General features: G+C 41.9%; 1 protein-coding gene across 1 annotated transcript in view; it reads right to left on the bottom strand.

The window, feature by feature from the left end:
- Window positions 1–19,706, bottom strand: part of KIAA1217 — a 176,749-nt gene that overhangs the window by 20,436 nt on the left and 136,607 nt on the right. Inside the window, exons 9-12 of the mRNA XM_084280491.1 lie at window positions 15,882–16,042; window positions 8,774–8,949; window positions 1,506–1,636; window positions 1,119–1,266 (exon numbers count right to left, since the gene is read on the bottom strand). Coding sequence (XP_084136617.1) covers window positions 1,119–1,266; window positions 1,506–1,636; window positions 8,774–8,949; window positions 15,882–16,042 — 616 coding nt within the window. The remainder of the gene's footprint in view (window positions 1–1,118; window positions 1,267–1,505; window positions 1,637–8,773; window positions 8,950–15,881; window positions 16,043–19,706) is intronic.

Below are 19,706 nucleotides of genomic sequence, written 5' to 3'. Positions count from 1 at the left end.
GTGAAACACTTGTGTCAGCTAGCTGACCTTCAGAGTGTAGCTAGCCATCAAGCACCATCACTCGTTCCATTACTGAAACAGACTTTATGAGGCTTAATATGTAATTTGACTGCAAAAAATGACATTTGGTAAAACTTTGGCAAGCATAGCTTTTTTAACTTCCCCCCTGCCCCCCAGAGGGTGAGACGAGAAATAACTGCAGTAATTTTTAAGAAAAAGAAACTAATGTGAAAGGATATAGGCATTTGCCTACACAGATACGTAAGTGACGAGTCTTAGAAGATCTGTTACATAAACCATTTTATCAGCGTGCCAGGACTGGCAAATCCATTTTACATATGCTCCAGGATATATGGAAACAATGACAACCTACATTCCACAGAATATTGGTAGCAACAATAGGCTTATCACATACATTTTCCTGTAATTGAAGTAAAATTGAGACCACCACCACCACTCCTGACAGTTTGGCCCAAATCACTGGTTCTAAGCAGGAGTTAATTTCAGTGCCTATTGCCTCATATAAATCAGCAGTCATTTGCTGCTTATGTATTCTGGTAAACAGCCAAACACTGGCACTTAGTGGACACACATTTTATCTAATATTTCAACTTTTTCTAACACATCTTCCTTGCAAAGACCAGAATAAAGAATTTGCATGAATTCAAAAGCATACTGAAAAATATTTCTTTCTTTCAGAAGGTTTAGGATGTCCTATGATCTTTTCCTGTTTCATTTCTTACCGTTACATTTTTGGGGATGCAACTTTCAGTGTCAGAGAATATTGCTGTTATCTTAGATTGATGTAAATGACAACAGTTAATTAGCTCAGATATGGGACTGATGCCACTCTGTAAGCTTTCTCATCCCAGTACTTCCCAAATCTGGAAGTGCTGAGTTCAGAGGGAGCTAGTTTCAATTATAAGATCTTGATGACTGGGACTGTTGGTCAGAATAGAACCACTGCACAGGGCACAGGAAAGGCTAATTTAGTGTCCCTTGAAAAAACTCTAGGGAGAATCTATAAAATATTGCGAGCAAGTTACAAAACCCAGAAGTTGTTCCAGCCCTGCTAGAGGAAAATCTTTAGTTCTGAAGAAAATAAAAATCAAAATCACCTCCTGAGCATGGTAAGGATATCTGTCATGCTGCGCACACGCTTGAGCAAGCTGTCTAGTTTGTGTGGTTCTTCCTTTAGGAACCTCACAGCTTCTACCTCAATCCGGAGGATCGCACGCATTTTGTTCTGCAGTGTGGGGAACTCTCCTGCAAAGACAACAACTGTGAAGCTCAGAAGGAAATGACAAAAGCTTTGGGGAGAAACAGATGATGAGGTGAATGTTAAATAGCTGAGTGTCTACCTCTCTCCAGGGGTCATGCAACAAGCTCCTTTAAATCCAACTTTAAATCTTTTTGGAGGCGAAAGTTAATACCCCCAGATCACAGGCAAAACTGTTTTCTGCCACTGTGGTCAGAAGAGAAGAATCAAAAGGAAAAGTACATGCCTTTTAGGGTGGCAACAGCTTCTCCCACTTGACGCAAAAGGAAAGCTCCATCTTCAACATCTTTCAGTGTAATGGTCTTGCTGGACACAGTGGAGTCCCTCTTCAGGTCTTCAACAAATGCCTCCAGCTCACTGGCAAAACAAACAAAAAAACAGACATAAAATGTAAGCAGGACTTCCACGTTACAATCAAATATATGTAAATAAACAGACTAAACTAAACGAGAATCCTGAATGGTGGCATCTTTAAATCTGACACCACAGGCTGAAAAGAACAGCAGGGTACCACGAGGGGAGCAGAGGGTGCTGGACACTCACAGCACTGGAAAAGGCTTGTAACTAGCCCAAGTCATGTATTTCTCTGCAGGCTGCAGATGTGACCTCAGAGTAACTGTGCAACAAAGGGCAGGAGGGCTCGTTAAACACATCTGACAGCCAGCCAGCCCACTGGGGACGCACATCCTGTACTGGGCCACTACATCCAGGACTGGTCTGGACCTTGCCTTTTCTCATTCCTGATGACATGCAAAGAAATGTCTAACAGTGAAGTAACAGTCCCCAAATTTGCGCCAATGGCCCCCTGATCCAACCCTTTTAATCTGCTGGGCTCTGCTAGACAGGATACGAGGTCCTGTTTCCACAACGAGCCAGACCGAAACAGCAAGTGTGCATTGTTTGCAGTTCTCATTCAGCATTTGGATTCAAGAATGAATTACTTCACTTGTTTTGTTCCAACAAGTGCTGCCCTGTGCTTCCTCCAGCTCCATCTGGTGCTTCCTCATCGCCTTTCCCAATATTTTTTCCAGTGCTTTCATACTTCAGACACATAAACTTTATTTTTGTTTTGGGCAGCCTCTGGTTTTTTCCATTTAAGGTTGAGAACCCATTGCTATAGTTGGAGTTTCCACAGAGAAGCTTAAAAATATCTCAAAAGACCCTGAAATGCATTGTGCACAACTGTTCAGTTATGAGAATACCTTGGATCATCTCTTCAATATTTAGTCTAAAAGAAATCTGCCTTTATTAAGATACCAAACTTACTATCAGTTTAATTGCACGGTAGAAAACAATGCAAAGCAAACTCTGAACTGTCACAGCTCCTCGTTGCAATTGCTGTAAAAGAACCACGATGTGGGCTGTTTGCCTGAAAAGGGGCGGGGGAGGACTGCCTTCTGCACCAACCACAGGTCTTACATGTCCACACATTTTTCCTTCTGCCAGCACTGCCATGCAAATTCTGCAGAAAATGACTTATTTTTCAGCCAGGTCACTCCCTAGGTCCATCTCCATGGGTAGGTGACACGAGGAAGGAAAGAGAGGCGTAGGTCGCTAGTAACGGGACAAAAAGGGACAACATCCCTTGCAGCACCATTCTGCATTTATGTCCATTTACAGTGGAAGCACAGTCACACAGAACAATAAATGGTGATGTAACAGGCTTCTGGTATACAAAGAAACAGAAACAGCAGTATCTGAACATCAAGTGCACACAGCAAAGAGTTTATTTCTATCTAAAGAACCTTAGAATCTATAAACCAATTGTGAATTAAGATTCTTAAGTTGCTTCTGAACAGATCGCAACAAGTGGAGGTAAGGGATCCTGTTCCCAGTTTAAGACCACTCCTCCCAAAGACTCTGCCTGAAGAAAAACTGGGGGAGTCACTGTTTCCACTAGCACAAGCCTACTAGCAGGAAACAATCCAAGGGACCACACGATGGCAGCAAGGGAACGTTTTTGCAGAGGAAGAGGCCGCAGTAATGCGGGTTTCGGAGGTAACTGTGTGTGTCTGCCTTTGCAGTGAAGGGCACAGAGACAGTCGAGGAAGGAGCTAGCTTTCCGTCACTCTCTACAAGGCAAAGGCTCTTGCTCTCCAGAAAGGTGCTCTACAGTCAGGCATCCCCCCTACTTTCAATGCTCTGACAGGTCCCACCTGCACAGGTGTACTCCCCACTCTCTTTTGTACATCAGCACTGAAAAAGCAGCTTCTCAAACACTGGCGTCCACCAGGCGACAAAAAAGACAAGGCCAGAAGCTTGTGAGTGGAGAGAAAGGAGCAAACACAGAACAACGTTACGATGCTTTGGTAGGTTTATGACTGTGGGAAAAGTAGGCATAAAGGAAAGACTTCCAGGTAGCAAACAACAGCTTTCTTTCCCCTTTATTCTTTGTGCAGAAATGGTAGGGTCATCATAAACCCCTTTGATTCTCTACGGTGATACTAACAAGACCACTGATCCTGAAATTATTCAGGGGTACCATCTTACACTGCCTCATATTGCTAACTAAAAGGGAAAAGAAACTTCAGCCCTTCGGAGCCCAAGTTTGAAATAGTTCTAGCACTCTCCAGCATTTCTTTTCTGTAAGTGGTGAAACAACTTGGCTTTATAGATTGGACTGAGCAAACCCAATTAACAAGGCACTCACATTAATGCAGTATCAGAAGGCTAATACAAGAGAAACGATTTTTCTGCATCTGTATTTTACACAGGGGAGCTAAGGCAAACTCTTATGCCAAGATCTTTCCTTAGGCAAAAAAAAGCATCAGAGGCTCTGTCTCAGATTGCAGTATCAGTAGAACAGGTTACAAAATGAACTGACAAAATTAATAGTAACAAATCAGGCCAGATGGTATTTGCCCTGGAGTTCAACAGCAATTCGAGGGTGAAACAGTCTAACTATTAATGCTAAGCATCTAACTTCTTGATTAAAATTGCTTTGGCACCAGAGCAGTGGAAAGTGTCATAGCTGATAGAAAAACATTTTATAAAAGGGGATGGGGCTATCCGGGGAACTGTATTCCAGTGAGACGGACACACAGACTGGTGTAAGTGATAGATGCTGCATAAACAATGAAGAATTAGTGGACCAATGGGTAAGTATGCCATGTTAGGGGGGAATTAACGTGATCTGTGCAAAGAGAAAGTAAGTCTGACAAATACACAAGGAAACAACAAAAGCAAGCTCTTCTCCAAAAGGTTTTTAGCAAGGTATTTGAGCAAAAGCTTTCAAGAAATCAAAGCTTCCATGGGACAAGAGAGGAAATTATCTCACAGATAAAGTACTGGAAGTAAAAGGAAGGGATCAATGAACAGCTTACTCAATGAATTTAGTTTGCTGGTGGGTTCCACAGGGATCAGTGCTAGCATCAGTACTTTTCAACATATTAATCATTTAGAAAAGGGGATGAATAGTATAGTAAAAAAGTCTCAAAAGGATATTAAATTATTTGGAGGAATGAAAATGAAAGGTGACTGCAGAGAGCTGCAGATGGACCATCTGATACTAACTGACCAGGAAAAAAACAAAGATTAAATTACCTGTTAATAGTGCAAAGTGATGTTCATGAGAAGAGGAAAAATAAAACCAACGCGATCTAAACCACACAACCTCCCAAAACATTAGGTTTTTACATGCAATAATGAACTTTGAACTGATAATCATCCCTTCTGAGATCTTATAAACACCATGTAGAACAGGAGGACAGCAGAACCATCATCACACCATTGCAAGAAGTCATGGTGTGCCTACACCCGATATAGATGTTGCAGGGCTCTCCTCTCTCTCCATTCCCATCTCACAGTTGTACACTAGAGTTAGAAGGGCATACAGAAAGGCAACAGGATGACAAAACATAGAGAATGTTTTCTACAAGAGGACTAACTAAGCAGACCAGGACTTTTCAAGCTGGAAAAGGCATGATTAGAAAATGGAATGGGGGAGCATCTGTACCATCACAACTAGCATGGAGAGGGTGAATATTCTGCTGTGCATAATTTAATGTGGGGATTGACTGAGAGGGTCTTACACCTGGGTCAGGACAATCCCAGTTATCAGTACAGATTAGGACACGATGTGCTAGAAAGCAGCCCTGAGGAAAAGGACTCAAGAGTACTTATGGATGAGAAGCTGGACATGAGCCACCAATGTGCATCTGCAGCCCAGAAGGCCAATCACATCCTGGGATGCAGCAAAAGAAGTGTGGCCAGCAGATCCAGACAGGTGATTCTGCCCCTATACTCTGCTCTGGTGAGACCTCACCTGGAATACTGAGTCCAGCTTTGGAGCCCTCGACACAAAAAGGACATGGCCCTGTTGGAGCGTGTCCAGAGGAGGGCCACAAACATGATCAAAGGGCCGGAGCACCTCTCCTATGAAGACAGGCTGAGTTGGGCTTGTGCAGCTTGGAGAAGAGAAGGCTCCAGGGGGAGCCTTATAGCAGTCTTCCAGTACCTGAAAGGTGCCTGTAGGAAAGCTGGGGAAGAACTGTTCCTAAGAATATGTAGCAGTAGGACGAGGTGTAATGGTTTTAAACTCCATAAGGGGAGATTTAGGTTGGATATTAGGAAGAAATTCTTCAATATGAGGGTGGTAGATCACTGTAACAGGTTGCCCAGAGAGGTAGTGGAGGCCCCATCCCTGGAGGACAGGCTTGATGGGGCTGTGAGCAACCTGATCTAGTGAAGATGTCCATGCTTACTGCAGGGCGTTGGACAATATGACCTGTGAAGGTTCCTTCCAACCTTACACTTTCTATGAATCTATGAATGGCTCAAAAGGAAACAAAAATAAGTGTTTCCTACCAAAAAACCAATTGCTCTACAGAATTATGTCTACATGCTGTACACAACCACATTTGCATAAATTTCAAAAAATGTGTAAGTTCATGAAAAGTAAACAATCAATACTGATGGTATTGTCTCTGACCTGGTAAATCCCTGAGCCACAAGTCATAAATGCAAGGAGATGCGCTCTGATGACCATTTTGCTATGTTCTTAGATTCTTTCCTAAGTATCTGCTACTAGTGACTTGCCAAGACTTCTAAGTGTTTTGTTATTATTATTAAAAAGTCTGATAAGTCTTTTTTCTTAACAAAACTATAAACTATAACTGACTATGGATCATATCCAATTAGATAGCTTGGACATTGCTACAATTTAAATACCGTGCTTATAAAATCCCCTCTATTTAAATGCTCAGAGTAATCTACAACACACAGTAGTCATACCTGTAACATTTTCTTCACAGCTCAAATACTTCATCAGTGAATATGTCACATAATCATAATTTGTCCTTGGTCTGCTAAATTTTAAGGCTAGTATCTACAACCCCAGAAGTGTTTTATATGGGCATCTCTAAAGTTGCATCAAAAGACCAGAGAGAAAAAAATCCTACCTAGTTAATTCCAAGTAGATGTTTCACTGTTACAAGTGTGAACAAACACTATGTTTAACAGTGTTTCTCGATTTACATTAAATATCTCCGAGCTGTCATCCTGCTACAGCTGTGACTCCCATGGGCACCATTCTGTAGGCACCATCACGAATAAGCTGCTCAACAGAAAACTGAAATGTACACCGACGTTTCTGCTGTTTACAACATGAAACCACCAACATTTTCATTTCATTATTTCCCAGTGATAATCTTCAGATCTGCAGATAAGCTGAAAGCTACCACTTCAGAGTAGGAAATATGTTTTTGTAAGAATTGCAGAAGTCTTTAAACTCCCTGTTTTGCACGACATCAGTCGCATGATTTAGTCTTATGATTTGGGAAAGGTCACGAGGGCAACAGTTGAAAGACTAAGAAATGGTAATTATTTGCCCCATTGCTTTGCATTTGTTTATACATCTGTATTGGGATCAGCTTAATTGAAAGTGCCTATATAGAATGTGAACCTTTTTCTGAATGCTGCCAGTGACATTTGGTGTGTTTGTGGTGTATGCTCTTCAGTTTTAACAGCCATCAGCTGTTGAACTTAAAGCATTTGTTGTCTGATGTGTAATTTATTTTGGGCTTTGGTCTTCTCTATTTGCAAACATACAAGTACATGACAAAGAGATCTCATTGGACACAGCTGATGAAAAATGATTGCTTGTGACTTACCATTTGTTTCTAGCATGACTCTAAAAGGGTTGAATTAACATTCATAGCAACAAATTATCTCAGTAAGACACTGTCTTACAACATTAGCAAAGAAGCAGCAGAAACACTGTGAAGAAAAAATTCCAAGCAATTCCATATTGCAATCAAAGTTGTATCTGAACCAAACAGCTGCAACAACTAAGGCCATTTGCATTTGTCCTCACTCTACCTATTTTATGAGGCAATGGTGTCAACAGTCATCACACAAATTACTCCTTCTCCAGAGGACAAAGAATCTAGGAAGTAGGCAATGAAGGACACAGGAAGTGATGAACAGGAGATACTAAGACTACAACACAATGTTTAAGACTAGAAACCAGCTGTGAGGTTTATATACACCAGCATGGACTATTTCTACACATTCAACTTTTCTTGACAGAAAACATTCCTTTAGTTACATTCTACTTTGTCTTTATAGATGCACCATTTTTATTGCAAGTCTTACTCGTCTGACAACACATTGATCAACAGGAAAGATTTACTCTCCTTTGCTGTCAATAACTGTACTCCTGTGGCTCTTCAATCATCATTTCCAATGATAAACTGACTATAAAGTTTTGCTCTATTATGGAGCAATTCTTCAAGTGTGAACTAAATGCACTAATGAGAAATAATTAGTTATATGGCATCCTACAAGTGTGAATGTTAGAACTGGTTAAATTGTTTATTGATTTCTGCTTCATCTTGCCTCCTGCTGACCAAACAACAGGATCCCACCAGTCTTGGTAGGCCAAAGTTTTCGGGAAAAAAAAGTCTTACATAAAACCTTCACACAGTAGCAGAAAAAAAAAAAAAAAAACAACTTTTTCATTGCAGTTTAGTGTAAGGAAGTCCCAATGAGTAACTTTGAGATGGAGGCTTGCACTGCTGATTACAATTAAAATTCAATCTCCTATTTATGAGTTTCCTGCTCGTCTTCTGTGCAACAGCCAAAGCACTTGCAACCTGATTTTCATACTTAAAGCCAAATGCACTACTTTCCTTTGGGTCCATTTGTTATTGAGGAAATTCCTTCCTCCTTCCTAAAATGTAATACATAAAGCTGAAGGTAAGAACTAGGATGGGGATGACCCACTTTCAGAACGAGGTGGGCAAGTTCCTTGTAGTCAGCTCTCGCTTTACAGAGGGCTTGGGAAGAGGTTGAAACTCTTTGTACTGGTGGGACTCCCAGTCAGGACCAGAGGTACAACATAGACACAGTTTTACGGACGGTGTCGGTGCAAGAACACACAGCTAAAGCAGCATACACAGGTGCAGCTTCACTGAAGATGGTGGTGAAAGCTATTACTTTATGAAAGAAAAGAGACAGCCAAAGCAACAAATTGTAAGAAAGCTCTCAACCCACCATAACTTCTTTACAATCTTTTCTTCCTCGTTGAGGTATTTCTGCCTTTCTTGTTCCACCAGGTTGCGCTGTCGCTGCACAGGATCTTCAAGCCTCTTCACTGTTTCAATCATTTTGCCATTGATTTCCAGCTCCGCTTTCTTCACCATTGCCCTCAGCATCTCTTGGTTCTGCAGCTGTTGCACAAAAGAAATCAACTTCAATTTTTCCTGCTTGACTGACATCCCGGGAAACAGAATACATTGCAGAGCTCAGAAATAGATTGGGATAAACACAGCCCTACAGCGAGAGAGTTTTTACCACCTTCTTTCCCTCTTTAGCTTTACCTGTGAACATTATTCTGTGAGGAAGCGTCGGAGGTAAGAAAAGTCTAAATCTGATTCATCTCTAATGTACATATCTAACTTCCTTTGCAAGCTGCTGAACAAAAGATGTTGGGATCAGCACCCCACCTTCAGTGCATAATTTCTGCAAGCATTGTGGCCCCTTTATTCTGCTCAGTCCAGCATGAACCAAGAATTAATCGTGCCTCATGAGAACGCCGGAAGCTTGACTTCCACTTTGCGCGTATCCTGTAAGCTTATGCATCGCACTGCCCATACATGCCTCGTGGATAATCCCACACATTAAAGACAAGGATGGGATACACTGCTGCTCTCCGAATGGAATTTTTCAGCCTCTCAAGTGTCAGAGGAAGGATTTTGCCATCCGGTGTAATTTGGCGATAGACATGCAGTTCATCTGCAAAACATAAAACCTCCTTCACCTTTTAAAATGTGGTCATTTGCTGAGAACTGTAAAGCTCGTGCCTTCTTTTTTAATTTAGCCTTAAGGACCCAAAGCATTAATTTGCTTACTGATATTAACTTTGCAGAGTAAAATACAGCAAACTAGCCTGTACTCTTCCGTGGGTAGCCCTAGAGCAGCTGCATCCCACACTCACACAAACCAAACCTGTTTAAATCTCTTATGCAAATCAGAAGATTCAAGGTGATAAGCACGGCTCCATCTAGTCACAGCTTTGAGATACAGGCAACATGAACCTTCCTCTGTTAGCCTAGCAGCCATCTCATACTGAAGGGTTTCCAAAAACATCTGGGTCACTTGGGATATGAAGTTCCAATTTTAAAACTAGCAAACGGGGCACAAACTGGAACACAGGAAGTTCTGTCTGACCATGAGGAAAAACTTCTTTACTCAGGTTGACAGAGCACTGGAACTGGCTGCCCAGAGAGGTTTTTGGAGACTCCTTCTCTGAATATATTCAAAACCCACCTAGACATGATCTTGTGCAACCTGCTCTAGGTGATGCTGCTTTAGCAGAAGGGTTGGACTAGATGTTCTCCAGAGGTTCCTCTTCCAACCTCTAACCTTCTGTGAACTGAACCTTCAACTGTATTCTAAACATCCGGGCTTAACAGCCAAACCACATTTAACATACGAAGTAAACCCACTGCCTAACAGGAAGAATCACAAAAAAGGGTTACCTACAAGGCAGTATAAAGCAACAGGATGTCTTTTTAAGTTGATTTAATGGCCTTAAGTTGCACCAGGGGAGGTTCAGATTGGATATTAGGGAACATTTCTTTCCTGAAAGAGTGATGAAGCATTGGAACAGGCTGCCCAGGGAGGCGGTGGAGGCGCCGTCCCTGGGGGTGTTTAAAAATGGGTAGATGAGGCGCTTTGGGAGATGGGTTAGTGGTTATGGTGCTGTAGGGCTAACGGTTGGACTTGATGATCTTGAACGTCTTTTCTACTCTTGATGATTCTATAATCAGAGAAAAAAAAAAAGAAAAGGCTTTGCCCAGGTCATTTTTTCCAATCAGTATGGGAATTAGAGGAACAAATGCAGCTCTCCCCTCCCAACTCTTCAGTCCTTGTGTCTGACTGCCTTCCCCAGCGACACAACTGTGATGAGAGGGAGGGTAACACTTCACTGACAGTGTGCAGGGTGGTCTGAGCTGTGACAAGCAGGAGGTGTTAGCTCAAAACTCAGCTGAAGATAAGTGTTAGCAGTTAGGGAAAAAAATGAAGCTGGAAAACATTTGAAACAGCACAGATTTATAAACATTGTCAGCTGCTTTATACCAGACTGAATTCTTCTGAAGACAGTGCATATGTGTATTTTTCCCGACTACGGGATTAACGTTTGGGTTGATAAATTAAAACCTCTTACAGCAAGGCCAGCACAGCTATCTGAGACACACATCTCTTTCATTGTGCCATATTTTCAAGAAGGAAAACATAAATGAATGAATAAATGAGTGAATGAGCACATAACACTTTGGTCATACAATTTATTCACAGCTCTTTAAAAAATGGGGTAATTTGACACAGGGAAGTAACTTGGGAAATGTGAAACAACTGATCCAAGGTCAGTAACAGAGTCAGGCTTAAGTCTCAAGTCTCAGGTGTCCAGAATTTAAGTCCTCTATGATCCTCATCTGGTAACAGTGACTTCCAGTAATACCAAAATTGAATATATGTGTGTGGGGGTGAGGTTGTGTAATGGCAGGTACACTTTTTTTTTTCAAATAAGGAGGTATATAGAGATCTGTATTTACTGTGGTGACACCCATAGCTGAGATGTTTGTCACTTCCATTTATGCAGTGCTTGAACAGTATTAGAAAGTTTCAGTCATAAAAGCTTATCCATTTCTGACAGCAAGATTAGACAACAAAAAATATAACTCAGTAATATTTCAAAAAGCTTTTATGTTGAGGACTCTCAAACCTTGGTGTTTGGAGTGAGCTCTTTAAGTCTGGGAAATGACTCATCCTGGTATCAAAGTGATATTTTTGCCATTTCTATGAAAATTCATGCAACACTTGGCCAGTTCTGCAGAACTTGGGTTTCTTCATGCTAGGGAAACAGGGACAGAAGATGAGAAGGGAGATATACAAATGGGTGCAGAGAGAGATGGAACCGGGGAGGGGAGTAATTGTGGGTTTAAGCAGGGTAGAGTCACCAGCCAAAGGGAACAGGAGGCAGGGAGAACAGGAGCAGAGGGGAAGAGCTGTGGGTGAGGAAGAGGAGGCAGTCTCTAGCTGCTACAGCACATTTACCTCCACATTATGTAACTGAACTTGATTCTTAACTTTGTTCTGCCACAGGGTATCAGATCTGAGTCTCCCTGGCTAAGTGCACACCCCATTTGTCCCTAAGATCACTCTTGCCAGCTACTCCACCACCTCAAGTAGAAGTTGTATGGATCTGCCAGAGTTATTGTGGTTCCACAGAGCAGAACATTTTGTAACTTAATTTTGCTTAAAAACAAAGCAGCTAAGCAATCCTAGACATTCACACTTGAAAAGAAACTTTGTTAAAACTGTTGAAGTTCCAAAGCTGAGTGCTGAAATTTAAGGCAATGCAACGTAGGCTTTCCTGTCACCACTGAGGGGCAATTTCTTGCTAATTAACTTGACCAAGCAGCAACTGAACAGAAAGAAATGTAACCCTTTTTTTTTTAGCATTCTAGCCCTCCTACATTAATCACCCTTGGCTCTCACACCCAGCATCACCAGTTTCTCCAGATACTTACTTTGTCCCTCTTCTTCGGCTATTGCTCCTGCCATTATCTATCACTGCTCTCTCACAAGTACCCTGGCACCCACTTCAGGAGTAATCTGATAACCAGTTTAGTTCACTTTGAACCACTTATTATCTGAGAGACAGATAACTGGGAAACCAGGAATCGGTTTACCACCCTGCTTTTCATTAGGAGACAAGCATGACCTGTCCAGAGGGAGCCTCCCAGGCTCTACTGGGAGAGGCTTCTGGAGGCATCCACCTCCCCAGACACTACAGAGCACTGCCACAAAAAGGGACTGACTGACTGCATCTCAGGATCTCTGTAGAAACTAGTTATCTAATTCCTTAAATTGGTTACCAGACATAGATTAAACATAGTCTCACCAATTCTATAATGAAGCTCAAAACATATTTGAATTTCTAATTCAAAGTTAGACTTGTGAGACCCTTATACACCATTATTATTACATTTTCTATCCTTTCTGCAGCCCTCATTTCCCTGCAAATAACACATCAACTGAAGAAAAAGCATGTGTGCATATATGTTTGTAACACTGAACGTTAATCATATCTGCTTTCTCTTAAAAAGTGTTCAATTAAAGAAAGGAAGGAATAGAAAAAAAAAATCCCTCTCAATTTACAAATAAGCTGACAATATATACCATGAACATGTACTCTAAGGCTTAGTTCCAAACTGCCACTAAGAGTTCTCATTATCCTGGAGTGTAGAATGAACAACCACCACCCCCCACCCCCCACCCCCAAACTCATCACAGGCTCCAGCCTTGACACCAACAAATGCATCTGGGTCACAGGCTGGGCAATAGCCTGGCTCTGGCAACAAGGAAAACTCCATGGCACCATGAAACTAGTCTTTTGTGAGTATCTCTGAAAATTAGAGCACTTAAGAAAGATGCTGGTGGAATAGTAAGACGTGTCTCTAAGCTCTAGCAACAGCCATGATGCAAATGTTCTTATTTTGAGAATCTCTGGGTAACATCCAACCACAGACTCCAACAGTCTTTTAACTTTCTGGTTGCATCTGGTAACATACACATTTAGCTGGTGTGTGAATCAATACATCTGCATTGATTGCTGCTTGATATGGTTTTAAAAGTGGATTTTGCCAGCACAAAGGCTATGCGAATGACTGGGTCTTTTCCATTGCATGTTTCTCTGATTCTATTAAGCAAATAAGTAAGAATTTAAAGTAATATCATCAACTGAAAATTGAACCATAGGCATTATTAAATATAGTTTTATGTCCTGTTTCTTAGTTATCCTGCCAACTCTTGTGCCTGTGCAATCATCTTTATCAGTTCTTTGGAGTATTTCTTTTAGTCTGTCACTGTATAAAAAAATTCACACAAACAGGAACAAACTGACTGCCAACCCAGGAGAAAGAGCAAAAGCAAAAAATATGAAGCACTGTCAAACACATTACACAAACAGAAAAATACTTTTGCTTAGAATTATTTTTTAAAAAACATAGTGCAAAATTTTTTCATTAAAGTGTGATATTTCAACACACTTCAGTTAAAAAAAACTACCTTTTTCACTTGCTGCCCTACAAACTGTGAGCTGTTTTTCAAAATAATTCCACCCATTCAGCAAAGCCATAATAAAAGCTCTCATAAATGTAACATATACAATATACCAAAGTTTCCCTTGAGCTACAGGTTCATCCATCGGACTGTCAGAAACATGCCCACTCCCTACTGGCATGACCCCACCACATTTGCTATCATTTCTGCAATAAGGGAAGCCAGCCTGAGTTAATGAGCACACGCGGGATATGTCTGGTTTTTTCTTCTCAAGACTTCCCTGGCACCATTGATTTGTACAGATGGTATAAGTTTCTTCACTCCTGTGTGCCATAATGCCACATCTGATCAAAAGCAGGGTTACTGCCCCAGGCAGGGCTGTGGAGACAAGGTGCAGCTGGGGAAATGCCCCTTCCTCCGTGAGCAGGCCCTGTGAGAAAGATGTGCTCACACCCTCCAGCGCAGCACTGCAACCTCCATCCCACTTTAGGAGGCCACATGCTAAGCACAGCTGGTGGCCAGACTGCAGGCGTTTTCCAAGAGCTGTGTTTGGCACATGGAGTTACAGGAGGACAGAGGGGCTGCAGCACTTTGCAGCACAAATGTGTAAGAATACGCATTTACACGTAATGTGCCAGGGCAGAGATCCCAACAGGAGTCTTGGTTAGATGGGGACTGTGATTGCCAGTATGTAGGCAGCACTGCTGGGACCAGCTTTTGAAAGATAACATTTGCTATAGGAACATCCTTGTCCTAAACTGAAAGTGTAAATACATGGGTGCTGTATCATATGCAGAGGTCACTTGGGTAGCACAACTGTTTGCTCCACATATCTTTTACCATCTCTTCATTGCCACCAAACTGAGCACATGACCTTGGCACAGCACCTTCAGTCTCAGCCACATTTTCTTTACCCTGATGTTTAGCTCACTCTTTGGCTCCCTTGCCCTGTGACTGGTTCATAATTCAATTTCCTTTAGTTAAGTGAAGGCAAATCGTGCTCCAATTTCTGACCGGTATTATCATTATTCTGTTCTAAAATTAACCATCAAATCCAAGGAGATTGACATAGTATCGTTCCCATATTCAAAACCACCCTGGATGTAATAGCAGTAGCTGCAGCCCTACAATACCAAACATGTGATGTCACTTTCCAGGCAAGGAAGACTGGCAGAGTATTGAAGTTTCCCCTACTGTCCACTTTGTCTTACAAGAAATTGCTTTACCTCCTTTTACATCTTCTGAGACAATACACAGTGCTCTTAAGTTTCCAATTAAGTGAAAGACTGAAGACCTGTACAGCTGCATACACTTATTTTCACAGTGTCTGAGATGAGCAGCATATATTTACATTTGCAGCATGACAGTATGTATCAACAGAGTAGTTTGGTTAACTCTTCATTGTTGTTATTACTTGCAGGTTCTGAGGTGTTGATTAAGTTAGGAAGGAACTGTTAAAATGGCATTGTAAGTGGGGCACAAAATACTTTGCAGCAACTTTTGAAATATCTATTTTCCTTGCTGCTCAAGTTGGCTATTCTTCCAGATTCTGCAAATACAGGAATAAAACTCTGGCTTAATGCATATCTACTGATCCTCAGCTACATTTGGGTTTCCTGACATCAAAGTTGTTTATTGAGGAACTTAAAAACTGTCTCAACTGTAAACAGTATGAAGTAGGAACATAGCTCTTCCAACATGTTTATACACCACATAGCATAGCACAGTCCAAACTGTAATCACAGACTTGATATTATTGTAATGTCTAGAGTCATCAAACAAAGCTAGAAATGAAGTTATTTCTCAATAGCTGAGCAGCAGTAGTTAAACTGAGCTAATTCTCATACATCTAGGACTATGCAGCACTGTATGCTAGAGCAGAATATGCTTCTGCATCTGTAACGCTTGGGTCTTTCCTTTGCTAGAACTCTGATGCTCAGAATCACTCACATATTAACAGTAAAAGAGGGAAAGAAAGGAAAAGGGCATTTACTGACAACTCCTTTTCCTGGCACTACCCAGCTAAGCATACCTGTAGCTGCTTCATCTGATGCAGCTGCAGCCGCAGATCTGACACGTTGCGCTTCATACCATGCAGGCTGACTTGCATTGACGGGGCTCCAGCAGGGTGAGGGATGGCAGCTGACTCCACAGCTGCCAACGTGCTCTTCCCCCCAGACAGGTTAGCAGCACCTGCAATAAACAGCAGCACAGGCTGAGCTCACTAGCAGAGAATGGGCAAACACGATCCTCTGCCCACTGAATCCACACACCCAGGGATGAGAAAAGCAGATTACACCTGTCAATGTTCCGTATTAACAGGGGACTGGCACCTTCTTATCCAACACCTTGTGAGGGAAGACTGTCCAGTATCAGAGTGCATCTGTGCTGGAACCTCACCCATATGCAAGCACTGCATTACCACAAGACTGCTTCTACCACATGTAGTGGAGACAGGATAATAAGCTATAACTGCAGGTTACACAAACCACCAGCAAATCAAATTGGTTCTGAGACTAGCTTTGGGTTTGTCCTCCCAGAAGCCAATGCAAATTCATAGGACTCCTGAACTATGCATGTGTTGATTAATTATCACTGGAGAGATGTTCAGTCAAACTCCCAGTTGTGGGGAAAAGTTTCTAAGAGAACCTTGCTTTACTACTTAAAGTGTAATTGCATTATTTCTATCAGCTGAGATATAAAACCAGGAGATGAGAAACAAAACAATGGTGTGGCAGAGAACTGCTCTCCAGCCATGTTGCATCCCTCCACTCCCCATTTATTCATTTACAAAGCAATATGGTGTAACACAAGGAACTGAGCTGAGCCATGCTCTGAGAATAACCATCAGTGTCCTTACAAGACTTTCTTCATTAAACACTGCTGTTTTTCTATACAGCATCAATGTCAAGCTTGTTCTTTTCTTTCTCAAGTACCTGGGAAGAAGCTTTATGTAAAGGTTGTAAGCAAATTCCAGCTCACAAACTAACAGCCATTAGAGTTTCTGGCAATTTCCATTTACATACCCTAATCTTAAAATTCTATTTCTAATGTGTCCCTTCCCCTCCCCACCACCAACATGCAAAGTGACAGACTGTCAGCAGGACACACGTCATTTTCTAAGTCCAGCACTGTGTAGCCTGGCATATTCCTCTGATCACAGTGCCAGGTCCACCTTGTCCCTTGGGCTCCGATGGCTGCCGCTCCCTGAACTATTGCATTATGTCATTCCCTACTTCAGCTTCTTCCTTCTCTATGAATAAAGTAAAAGGAAAAAAAAAAGAGGAAACAGAAAGTAATTCATCAATGGATCTGCACAGGGACTTTGGGCCTCATAAGTTCCCACAAGGACACATTTCTATAAAGTTCAGTGAAATCAAGCAGAAACCAGAGCTGGAAGGTTTTGGTTGGGGTTTTTTTTCCTGTTGAAGGCAAATTTTCAGTGCTCTGAAAGGCATCACAAGTTTGTGTCTGGAATGAGTATGAACCCTGGAGTGGTAAGTTTTATCCCTGCTCTCTCATCCCTAGTAGTCTTTTCAACCAGTGAAGTCTCCACATGGGCCTGAGTAAGTACAGCTGAGCAGAAGAAGAAATGAGAAACAGTTATTCCTTCACCAACAGGTGTGGATACCTCAAACACAGCCCTTGCAAAACTCATCTGGGAGAAGCATTTTTCAAGGATAGAAATTATACCAGGGTATTTTTATTTAAATAGGCAAAAAGGTTTCTGAAGATTCCTGTTCCTTGCTTTACCTACATTTGCAATTCCCAGCACAGGCTCCTCTGGCTGCACCCATGCTCTATACGGTGGGCCATGCCATGGGCTTCTGGAGATACACTCCAACAAAAAGCTGCTCTAGCCTGGTGCTGGCCGTTGTAATACCTTCCCTAAATGTGCTCTGCCTAGGTCTGCTCGGAGCTTCAACAACAGCACTTTTCACTTCACTGCCAAGCTAGCTGCTGCACATTTTTGCTATACTCCAGCATGATTCAATGATCTCTTGACTTTCAAAGAGCTGCTTAACAGAAAGCAACACTCAAGAAATAAACAGTCCTTGTTCACCGCCATTCTGCACCCACTCCATGCTTCAGTCTAATACATCCTAATACTTATCTGTCTACATGTACGCTGCATTTTTCCTACAGTCAAGCATCTATTTCCCTCCTGCATGCACTATTTTTTTGCTTTTTTTTTAAAGACAAGGATATTTAGTTCATAAGCCCTACAGACAGAAACCACCAGAGAGTCTGAAAAATGTGGCTAAGCCTCCAAGAGTTCTGATCCCTAGCCACAAATCTGGACTATTTTTGAAAGCACATCTACCTTTCTGCTATTCTTTGCCTCAAGCAAAATCTCCAAAACCTCAGCCCCCGACCCTGTGATGATGCAGCCAAGGCATGAATCAGTCCCCGCCAGTCTCTCCCCCCATGCTGGACCCCAGTCAATTCACATATTTTCTCAGGAAGGGGTGCCTGCTTCCCTTTTAATGTAGATGGACTGTGATCTGCTTCTGTAAACAATAAATGTCTCTGACTCCCTACAAAGCAGCTCTCCTCCTCCTCTGCTGTCTCAGACACCTCTTCTCCCGATTAGGTAGTCTCAGCTGCCTCGGTGCTGTGAAGCCCAACATAGAACTCTCAAGGGACCGAAACACAACCACAGACACTGAGTGGGCATGAGAGCATAGTAAGGATCAGCAACTGATTTCTCAGAGATACATATTTTCATCAAAAACAAATAAAAGGGCAGCTGAATGAGGGGCTGCTTCATCTAGGGAGTATAACTTGCTTTTGGAAATAGTCCCAGGCTGTAGCTTTGCGATTAGATGTACAGCCAGATGGATTGAAGGGAAAAGAAACAGTGTTGGCTCTCAGCTTTTTAAATAAACCCTTGCTGGAGCTAGGTAAAGGGGACTGAATGCAAAACCTCTCCATAATTCCCTAATACTGTGGGCAAAATCCAAACATTAACTTTTTTTTACAAAGGCTAATGAACTAAGCTACCATTTTTAAAGTATAAAGAGATCTGATGTGCAGAAAGGGGAAAGGTTTGCTACCTATCCAGGCTCAGGAAGGCAGGGAACACAACCTCCAGTCCCTGACACTTGACCTTTGCTATGGTCACAAAGACACCACTCTTCTCCCGTTTTCTAGAATTTTTTTCTTTCTAAAATGCTAAGACTTTGTTTTGAAGATGGCTATAGGATAAAAAAGACCATCAGAACACACCCAGCAATGTTTCTTCACAAATTACTCATCTCCTTATTAAAAAGCCACAACATTTTCAAGCATCACTTGAGGAGACATGACAGTTTCTCAGTTCTCTGTCCACCCAGTTAGCATCCACTAAACAAATGGGCATATGCAACGTTAAGGCTGCAATTCCATCATTTACAAGCTGCTATGGCCAAGCACTAAAGCACCCTTAAAAGAATAGAATATGTATATATATTAGTCCACAACTTCACCTCAGAATGAATTCAGGATCATGTTTTAGGGGCAAATGCTGACAGAGTTCAAAGACAGGCATGATCTATCTCTGAATCTGAGATAAGCAAGCAGATATGGGCATTGTTTTTAATTCACAGATCATCACACCAGGAGTCATGCCCGTGAAAGAGATGCACAGATATGCGCAGACAAGACACTTCACAAAGACTGAGGAATCAAAACCGAGCCCTGCACGTGTAAGACTTCTCCCTGCTGCTATCTCCTGCCCTCGGCTTGTACTGGTGGTATTAGTGCAGGAAGTCGTACTCCTTGATACCTTTTCAGGAAATGCTGAAATGTCCTTCCTCTTCCAACAAGGTAGCTACTAGCAAAGAACTACTGCGGATTTGGTAATGCATGATACAGC

Source organism: Gallinula chloropus (assembly GCF_964237585.1).
Source record: "Gallinula chloropus genome assembly, chromosome: 2".
Classification (NCBI taxonomy): Eukaryota; Metazoa; Chordata; class Aves; order Gruiformes; family Rallidae; genus Gallinula; species Gallinula chloropus.
The sequence above is the reverse complement of the archived record's forward strand: the minus strand, read 5'-3'. Positions and strand labels throughout refer to the sequence as shown.